Source organism: Etheostoma spectabile, chromosome 9 (genome assembly GCF_008692095.1).
Source record: "Etheostoma spectabile isolate EspeVRDwgs_2016 chromosome 9, UIUC_Espe_1.0, whole genome shotgun sequence".
NCBI lineage: Eukaryota > Metazoa > Chordata > Actinopteri > Perciformes > Percidae > Etheostoma > Etheostoma spectabile.
In genome coordinates this window covers 16808944-16820123 of record NC_045741.1, presented here as the reverse complement: position 1 = coordinate 16820123, position 11180 = coordinate 16808944, and the positions used below count along the sequence as shown (strand labels likewise).

The window sequence follows — 11180 nt, the reverse complement described above, 5'->3', positions numbered from 1 at the left end:
TGTGTGTGTGTGTGTGTGTGTGTGTGTGGGAGTATAAGACTCCACCCCCTGAGGCTTAAAAAAAGCTGTATGCGACCCACGTCCCTGTAGAGGGCTACCACACGGAAGAGCGCTGAAGAGGTTGAATGTAGTGTATAATTTAAGAGGGGAGAGTGTGTGATTGGGTCTGGCGGAATTTATAGGAGAGGTCGTCGAGGTCAGAGGTGTGTCATGTCACTGCACCAAAAGCAATTTATAGTTAAATTGTTCCCACAATATTTAAATGATTTTCACATTTTGTGCTAGGTTATATAAAACATATTTAATCTGATGTCATGAGCACTGAGAAGATCCAGTAAATGACTTGTTACAGTCTATACCTGGTGCTTCACCTTACTTGAAAGTATGTATCAAACACAATCATCCTTCAGATGCTTGAATATCTAACAGATCAGATGATCTCGGCAAAACTGTTGTAATGTTGGTGATCAAGGAATAAAAGGGACAATGACAATTTCAAATTAGCTGTTGTAATTTGAATAACCACTTTAAATCCCTAAATTGTAGGTGCAGTTAATTTTCCCATTGGGTTAACCCTTCGATCGTTGCAAATAATACAAAATATAAACCCCTCTATCTCCAACAAGTGCCATTCGTCTTCAAATGACCCCCATATGCAATAACACCGCCAAAGCTTCTTTATCCCTCAGCCGGCAAGGCACGATACCCAATCCTATGTTTTACAACAAGGAATATATAGGGGCATGTGCGGTCATTTAGAGCCAAATGTCTCCTATCTAACCAAAGGACAGGTAGATACAGTATTTCAAGCAGGATTTATGGTACAAAATAGCATTAGCTAAAAACCGTCAGGCGGCAGTGATGGCTAAAACACGCATTCTGGTAGCAGAACCCGGCAAGATTGGAAAATTGCCACGACCAGAGGGGAGAGGAAGCAGTAAAAATGACAGTAGATGGGGGGGCTCACTGATAAACTGAGAACAGCCAATATATCAGACTGCACCTTGTGGCTAGGGGCCCCAGGGGGCCCCTCCACCTATACGCGCGCACGCGCACGCGCACGTGCACACACACACACACACACACACACACACACACACACACACACACACACACACACACACACACACACACATTATTGTATCTATTTATTTATTTAATTTCTTCCCATCCTTACAGTGTCCATCTCTGAGGTGGGGGGTCAAAAGGAAGTAGGGGCATCCTGATATTTAAAAAAAAACAATCAACCGTCAGAAATGGTTTCATTCCTTCTTCGATGACCTAAAGTGTGTGAGGGTGGGGGATACTAGGGGGGTAATATATGGGTCATGGTACAGTGGGAGGGGCAGGACAAAGTGTTACTGGCCAAAGAAGAGTGGAGTTAATGTTATCACTCATAAGGGACAAGATGCATTTTGTGTGTGTGTGGGTGCGTGCGTGCGTGTGTGTGTGTGTGTGTGTGTGTGTGTGTGTGTGTGAGATGTGAGGGCAAAGGAGTGTGGAATGATGAGAATAGGTGTTTTTCAAGGTGCTAGGGTCTATAATTGTCAGTACATGTGTGTGGTATGTGCCTGTTTGTGTGCTAGAGACTATTAAGTACTTTTAAAGTGCTTTGCGTGTGATCTTTCTAGACACACAGACACACACACACTGATACACACACACACTGATACACACACACACACACACACACACACACACACACACACACACACACACACACACACACACACACACACACACACACACACACACACACAGCATCCCACTACCTCAGCCAAACAGCAGCGTCCAAGAAGGTATAAATACTGGCCTGACACTTTAATATCAGGGGACGGCTTGTCCTGGATTAGAAACGTGTAACCCACTACGGAGCTTGACATTGCTGGGATGAAGGTGCTGCAATAGGCAGAGTGAGGAAGGGGGAGAGCTATTACGGAGGGTCTATGTTTGATGTATAAGGGCATCTAACATGGGCTGTCGAATAGTGAGAGGCGAGCAGATGTACAATGTTGCTTTGTGGCCTGCTTACATTGACAAGCAAAATTTACTCTGTCACATCAATGTGTATCAGACACGCAGGCGCACACACGCACACATAAAACAAAAAATACAGGATTACATACTGAAAAATTAAGCGCTTTTCTCCTCTCCTTGATCCTGTTGACTGTGCTCCAACCTGAAAAAAAAAAAAGAAGAGAGAGGGAGAGAAAGAGATAAGTATCTGACACTGTGCTCAATGAAACACACTTACAAAGAATCAATACAAAAAAAAATTCATAGCAATCAACTGTCACCCAAATGAGAAATACTACTTTGGAGTGTTAGTTGTGGGCAATGACAGCTCTGTTGTGTGTGTGTGTTGTGGGGTGTGTGTGTGTGTGTGTGTGTGTGTGTGTTTGTGTGTGTGTGTGTGTGCGCGTACGTGCGTTCGTGCGTGTGTGAATGCGTGCATGTGTGCGCGTATGAGAGGGTGTTCCAGTATGTCCCAGTGGCTAATGGGACTTGAAAGTGACACATAGAGCTGGCAAACTAAGGAGACGACTGCAAGCTATCATCTGTCAGCATAGAGCGCCGGGACCAACAAATGGAGCTATTGGAGGAGAAGGGACCGCCCTAGCAGAACAGATTACATTTTTACACTCCGGATGAAACATTTTTACACTCCGGATGAAACAGTGTACTGCACACCTTCATTTAACACATGCAATGTAAGACAATGAATTTAGAGATTTTGGAGCTATACAGTATACATGCATACATGTAGTTTTTTAACTAACCCAGACCATCATTTATAATTTACCTGCTTATTAACTAAACCTCCTTGTTTTAGTTTTTTTATTAGTTTTTATTTTATTAACAATCTTGGAGATTTTAAAATTAGATGAACAATGAATGATTTTGAAATTATTTAAAGTTGATGCCAAGACCTTTGCTTAGAGAGCAGTAATACTTTTAATGACTTCTTTGATCATTTAACTGATGAATTTAATGTATCAAATCAATCAAATCTTTCTTTTAAATTTATACCCAAGTAGTTATGATGTACATATTTTGTGATTAATATCACGGAATAAAAGACAATAATTCAGCATTTCATTTAATTAATTAACATATGAAAAACATTTTATGGAACTGAATTTAAAAATGTCACTTTAAAGAAAAAATGTGCTTGCAACGTTATGGTATTATAGATTTTCTGATCACTAAATCATTGGTCAATAGTTTGGTATAACGGACTAAGTGTTACTAGACATAAAACACAACATAATATTCAAAATGTAGGATTCACTCTAAAATAACTTTAGCATTATGTTAAGGAAGGATGGTGGATGAATGAAAATATTGGAATGTTCAAAATTATATATTTTTCCACACAGCAGCTGTATAAATACATGTATTTCCCTGCTAGAAAGTTACAGTGTTTTAAATTACAAATACAGTGTCATGTCTGTTGATTTTGTATGTATTAAAAAATAGAGAAATAAATAAAAGTAGTATTAATTTGATATTGGAACATCTTTATATTCTTTATAGTATGATACATTTGCTACTGTAAACAAGTACATGATGAAAACACATACAGAACAGCAGCAATTACTCAGTGTGTGAGTAGTTTAGTTAAGTAGGGTCTTCTATGAAAAGCCGCCGGCACTTATGAGGTCCGTATGTGTGTGTGCACATTGTCAGTGTTCACTGTAAATTTGTAGCGGATGGGCACTCATCACTGCAGCCCGTCCCAGCCCAGCCCACCACGTTAGTGAATATGCATTATGGCTTATGGCTTCATTAAGTCGCAGCGTGTTATAAATTATGACACCACACTGAACACACACACAGTCTCAGAGTCAGCATGTGTATACAGAGGAGGTTTTGCATACATACCAACTTTGAAGGGCCACATAATGAAGAAAGCCCAAGCCTTTTGACAGGGCAGAATCAACAGCACTAGCATCATGTTTCCAAAACCCTATTATTTCTGACAAGATCCGCAGAAGTCCTTCGACGTGGTGCAGATGTTGGAGAGACGCCGTCTTAACACAATTTAATGGGGAAAGTAAGTCCTGGGGATTTCATTGATATCAAAAGCAGCCGGCGTGCGGAGGCAATTACATGACACAACTTAATTAATCATTTGACAATGAGGGGTAGGGCATTGTTTTAGATGATCGTTATGTGTTTAAGGGGTTTGCGCACACTCAAGGTTTCGCAATGATGCAAAGCGTGGTTCCCCATGTAAATGGGCGCTAAGCGATTACCATATGAAAGCAGCGCGCCCAACAACACCTGCCGACATCCTTGGAGTTGATGAAAATAAAAGGTCATCAAAGCATAGGATTACAAGGTGACCACCAAGGAAAAGCTAATTGCAATGAATAATGGAAAGCTATTGTCAGGTAATTAGCAATTAAAACGCTGCATTTTGAGAGTAATAGCAGCAGACGCAGTCTGTCTTCCATGCCATATTGGATAAGAACTAATTGCAACTTTGCAACGTTTTTTTCTTAATTTTATAGTGTGTGAAAATGCAATCTAAGGAAGGGTTCCTGTCCCCACCCGTCAAAGCGGGTCAGCTTCAATCAATGCAGACAGAACAGGAACCGCACTGCTTCACATTGGCTTTTCACTGACACACTGAAAAAAACTTGTTAACTTGTTGTGAACTTGTTGTGTTTCTAGGATTTTTCTATTAATATTTCCTTTCAGGTGTCAGGGAGGATGAAACCTGAAACCTGAAACCAGAGAGAGGTGCTCTGTGTCACACGTTAAGCCAATTAAAGATACAAAACACAAGATGAGCAGGTTGACGGAGAACAAAAGAAGCGCCCAAGAAAGATGGTGAGGGTTCAGAGGAAAAAAGAGAAATATGTGATGTGAATAATGGCAACATGATTTCAGTTTTCAAAACATTAACAAAGGAGTGTGATCCTTTTGAAAACCGGAACATGTACGTGAGCTGCTCCCAGGGTTAAGGGCAACTTCAGTAGAAGAAAAATGTATTCCCAAGCACTTAAAAGCTACTTAAGCAAGAATGCTGTGTTGATTTATTTTACAGTGGAAAGGGTCAGCCCTCCTTGGCTCTGCATTGTCGGCGCATCGCCTATGGCTCAGGGACAGCTTGCCATGCTCTGGAGGAGACACGGATGAAGAAAGGAAAAAAGAAAATGGGAAATAACAAGAGACAGGAAATGCAAATGTTATATACGAAATGTCCTCGTTGATGGCCAGACGAACATGAGTGAAGATGAAGGAAAGTTGAAATAAAAAGAGTCTGGAGAAAAAAGACACCTACGAAAAACATGTAGAGAGGAGGAGGAGGAGGGAACTAATCTTATACTGACCATTATTTTGGAAGAGCTGGGTAACAAAACGCTGCGTGTATACAGTGACGATGACCTTGTACATTCAGTCAAAGCAACAAGAGGCAAATGAAAACAGGAGGTATATTTGTATTCATCAGATTTACTTTAGCATACTGCATTTACAGAATTTAGAGACTTTTATTTTATATTGCTATTTGTGCTTTTTATAATCACCATTTTGCATGTATCTTCAGAAAACTTAACATGTGACAAATGCTGGTTAAAAAACAGACTTCTGCTATGGTATTTCAATGACTTGTCACGTCACGTTCAAAGTTAGCACCATTTACTATCCAAATGCTGGTAAAATATGCACGTGGCTGGTAGATTTGCTTCACTCAAGAGGCCAAACAACAATGGTAATCTATTGAGTGGCTGGTGAAACTGAACATTCACTCGCCATTTGGCTAGTGGACAAAAAAGTTAATTTTGAACCCTGCTTGACAGACAATTCAGAGTGAATATTTTTGTGTTTTGAAATGTTAACTGTGCTATCCTTTTTGGATATGCCCTTTCTCTTTAAGTTTGGAGTAGGAAGTGTGTAAAAGTGAGAAATCTTTAAATAATAAATATACTATGCAGTATCACATGCACATCTAAAGTCAATCCTATTTACATAGACTAAGAACCACATTTGACCAAGAGTGATTTTCATGACTTGAGTCTAATCCATTAAATCGTATCTCTCTGTCTTTTGCCACTCAACCACCCTCCACCCCTACACAGATACAGCGTATCTAAATGGTAATAAAACCGTATCTCAATACAATATATCCTTCTTCATTGCATATTGTTGGTTGCATATTGTTTTTCTTTTTTTGTCCTACTACGGTAACTGCTTGAGGCCCCGCTACGCCCTGGCCAGCGGCTTTGTCAGGATGCTAAATGGAGGGCCGTGAGTTAAAAAACTTAAAGAGGCAGTGAAATATTAGCCAATGTGGGTGAGGAATGAGTGGCTGAGAACCGCGGCGTGTCAGTGTTTAATGGTCGGACTCAGATGCATATAAGTTAGTCCAAGCATGAAGGGCAGTGGGACGCTCGCGTGGAAACGATGTGATGTCCCCTCCCCTCCCTCCTCCCATCCACAGATGCACGTTCTCGCTCACACACACACACACACACACACACACACACACACACACACACACACACACACACACACACACACACACACACACACACACACACACACACACACACACACACACACACACACACACACCTTTTAAGCAAGGAGCCCATCAGAAACTTGTCATTTCTCTCATTCACTCCGACAGCCTTGAGACACAATGCAGACTTACCTCTGTGTTGTACACCCCATATATCAGGAAGATGAACAGGCCCTGCAAACACAGACAAAGAAAGAGCGAGAGAAAGAGAGAGAGAAAGAAAGAGAGAGAGAGAGAGAGAGAGAGAGGAGGACAAAGTTGTTACAGTTGTTTTCTCTCTTATCCTCTAGTAAAAAACAAAAGATGAAAAGTAATGAGTGGAGCGACATGTTCGACTTATGATCGAGTTGATTCATACTTTCCTGTCTTCTCAGAGCTGAAGTAGACTGTAATGAAAAGTACAAAGAGAAGAAGCAGGACTTGAAAGAGTCCAAATTGGGCCACATCTTACAGCTTGCTTTTGTTTCTTCAACAATATTCGCGCTTCTCATTCCAGCCCCCACTAAGCCATCATAGGCTCAAACCCAAGGTTCCAAGCTTTATCAAAATAGATCTAATAAATCTATAGTGCCTTTGTGTTCTTAGACACTGAAACACATATATTTGATTGAGAACAAACACATTAACAAATAACACATGTATACATACCCACACAAACATATGCTACAGATATAAATAGCCATAAATTATGAGAAAACAAAGACAGTGTGAACACACACACGAACACACACACACACAGACACACACACACGAACACACACACACACACACGCGAAAGAGAGCAATTCAGGTCTGACAAGACTATCAAGGAAAGCAGAGAAACAGATAGACAGAGGAAGCATAATGAAAAAATGACACATAAAACAAGATATTTCACGTTCAAAAAACTCCATGGCTAGTACCTATGGCCCAAGAATGCCATGCCCTTTATTGCATAAAGACTGCACTTTTGGTCACAGAAAAACAGCTATTTTTCATTCCAATCCATTGTGGCATCTATTGAATGTACAAGCTGTGTATTGGCCTTTGAGCCATAATGTAATACCATTGCCTCAATGGAAACAGTGAGAAAAACATTCTCCGAGTATCGATTGAATTGTGCCACAAAAGATGTACCGAGAAAAAAGAAAAGGCAGATAACATCCTATAAATTTCAAGGCTGATAGACACAGTGGGTCTGGCTCACACACAAAAAACTTTTAAAAGTACATCTCTCCCCTTTCACTGCTCAGAGTGTGTCTGTGTTGCTTCATCTTTAAACGAAGGTAAGGACACGTTCTGAGGACAGGCAGACACAACCTGGTCAAAACATCAATCAAGTCGAGTTTGGAGCATCCAATTTTTGCCAGAGGGAGATCTCGATGCATCACCATTGACAACATGATTTCGGGCCCCATTCGGAGTGACAGGCCGACGAAGGCGACGGTGACGACCTCTAGCCCATGCTACTGCCCATTCACCTCCTACTGGCTGCTCTCCTGTCCTCCAGGGACTGAATTGCCCTGTCTGTCGGGCTGTCAGGTGACATCTTAGGACATCCATCCTCTTTAAACTGACAATTCTGCTGGTCTCTGACATGTTGAAAACAGCAAGCATAACAAGGGATCTCAAGCTGAGACCTGCAATTGTATCTCTACACTTCTTACTTTCAATTGCATGTAACGTTGGTTACAATCTAATAAAGTACAGGATGTAATATATTTAAAACTAAATATTTTTGCTGCTCCACAGTACAATAGGACCACCATATTTTTTGTTTACCAACACCAGGAATTGCACAAGTACTGCTAATGCTGAGATGTCTGGCTTTAAAAACTGATCTTCTCAGTCATACTCAGCAATAACTCACCTTTCACAGTTGTTGGGTTTGCCTACTGCATGCTATGGCCTGACTCGCTCTTTTTTCTAATACATCATCTATAGAAAAAGAGCCTACTACATCCCGTCTTTAAACAAACCCCTAGCTGCCGTCAAGGAAGCTGGCAACTTTGCATTGTTTGTATGTGTTATAGGTTGACTGTAATATTTACATCTAAAGTAGAATTTAAAGTCGCAGAAAACCACACATCACCAACAACTTCTAACAAAAGCATCCTGATAAAGGAAGTGCTACCAATGGAATGCCATATTCATAAGAGTGTATATGTTTTACTTTGGTCAATAAACAGGTTTACAAAAAGGAGTAAGGCCAGCTACATTGAAATTACTAACTCATTTCAAATTTAATTTCATACTACAGTCAAAATCTATAATGTCCATTGACAGTTTTTTGAACACAATCATAAGTATTAGAGTTTATCATAACATACAGTTGTGTCAAATACTCTTTTCACAGACATACACACTCATAAACATGCATGTACACAAGCGCACACACATACAATAACAAGCAGTGGGTGGTTAATTTGCAAACACATACCCTATTGTATTGCATTTGAATTGCAATTTTAAACTCATTGTTGCAATTTGATTATCATGTTTTTGATCATTCCTCTTATTTGTAATTAATCTTTTGTTGTGTAGTGAACAAAGTGGGGAGAACATACTGTGCACATTAGGAAAAATGATCTATTAAAATATAATTGAGTTAAAAATAAGTGGCAGCACAGCTATAATGATGGATTGTTTAAAATGTTAATTCATTAATATTCCCACTAAAAACAAACAGAGACGAAAAATGGGGCGAATTATTTAAATGCATGTGCACTTTTCTAAACTCAGTCCTGTTTCTTTTGAACTCAGCGGCAAATGCTACAAATTTATGCAAAGAATGAACGCAGTTGCTTTCAAAGTATTGCTCTATAGTACATCAAACAGGGGAGAATAAATTAATTAGCATCCAGCTAATTAGGGAACAATTGTATGTTTAAAAAGTTAAAGCCAACAAACACTTTGACCAAAAGCATTATTACCCCAGAAAGATGCACATGCTGCAATGCAAGACAGAAAATAGCATTTGTTTAAATGAGAATGCAGAAAGAACTAATCAAAGTCAGAGATTGATTTATTTACAAGAATTCAGTTAATTCACTTAAACCAGGATGGTGTGGTTCTAACCCTTGCACTGTTTACTACTGGCTGTTTGCGATGCTGACAACCTCCTTTTGGAAGTTTACCACATTCTACCTCTCCTGTCCTGTAACTCGCTCTTCCTTAAAGCATCAGCTGAGTGTACTAAATGTTTGAGGCATCAACCACTGTAATATTGTAAAATACTAGTAATAATAAAAGTGTTTGTGCCAGTGTTTGTGTAAATGTGTCTATTTAATAGCTTCAATGTATGTGGAAAAGAAAATTTAAAATTCTTATTTTCCGCAAAAGTCAAAAGCTATATATCTTTGGCAAATAACAAGGTTCTTATACTCTGTCTATTTAGATGGACAGCTCTTTTATTGTTATGTACTGTAAAAATGCAGTGCAATTTTCCACTTTCAGCTAACGGAATCAGTTGCAGAGAGTAGAATTGATCGGGGCCTTTCACATACAGTATTTAGTAATTTAATTTTAAGAGGAGACAGAATGATTGGGCCTGTAGGAGTTCCGTGTTTAGCTGAAGGGTACTATCCAGAATACAAGGCTGTTGATTTATGTACCTGTAGCTGCCAGGATCAAACATGTGAACGTTCACTTACTTCACAACCAACATAAAATGGGCAGTATATGTTTTTTATATATATATATATATATATATATATATATATATATATATATATATATATATATATACAGTATATATATATATATATATTAATATATACACACACACACACACTTTTTGAAGCACATGGATCATTTCTCCAATAACTTGCAGGGTGTACACAATTTTCTGAAGCATGAACATAAGAAAAAAATCAAATCAAGACAATCTCCTCTCTTTTTGGTTGTTTCCTGTCTCTGATAAAAGAAGAGAGTATCAGGACTAAAAGGCTTCATCATTGCATATATCCAGCAGTCACTCAAACCTCCATGACAAGCTTGGCTATGGACAATGATAGATCCTATTCAATCCTGTACATCAGCCCCAAGATTCCACTGCACATTTCCCTCATTTCGACAGTGAGTGCACTGTAAATTCATTTTAGTTACTTAGTAATTTGGGGAGCTCACCTGCCCGGCTTTATACATACTCCTACTGACAATCCACTGCTGTACAAAGACTAACAAATGCACATCTACAGTGTAAGTCTTTCTGTGTTACAAAAATCTCAGTGAACAATGCCTTTATCTTTACCCCCCTTCCTTACCTTAATGCACTGGATTTCCGCATCTACATCAACCTCCCAAATGTGTAAAGTTAAGCAGTGCAGCACTGGCAGGTAAAAATCTCAGAAAACAATTTATCATATTGACCTTGGGAAACAAAATGTCAATGTAAAATGTGAAAACGTATGATGAAGGAGGGAGTGTCTTGGCAAGGAGAGAACAACTGACAGGGCAGCTTTCTCTTCCATCTACGTCCGCTTATCCGGTATCGGGTCGTGGGGGGAGCAGCCCTAGCAGGGGACCTCAAACTTCCCTTTACCAAGCCACATTAACCAGCTGGGGGATCCAGAAGCATTCTCAGGCCAGGTTGGAGATATAATCCCTCCACCTCGTCCAAGGTCTTCCTCGATGCCTCCTCCCAGCTGGACGTGCCTGGAACACCTCC

At 39.7% G+C, this 11180-nt stretch overlaps 1 protein-coding gene across 1 annotated transcript in view; it reads right to left on the bottom strand.

Moving 5' to 3' along the window:
- The window catches only part of LOC116695462 (adhesion G-protein coupled receptor D2), a 109446-nt gene that overhangs the window by 38119 nt on the left and 60147 nt on the right, over positions 1–11180 (bottom strand). The window contains exons 21-22 of the mRNA XM_032525733.1: positions 6665–6706; positions 2127–2179 (exon numbers count right to left, since the gene is read on the bottom strand). Coding sequence (XP_032381624.1) covers positions 2127–2179; positions 6665–6706 — 95 coding nt within the window. The remainder of the gene's footprint in view (positions 1–2126; positions 2180–6664; positions 6707–11180) is intronic.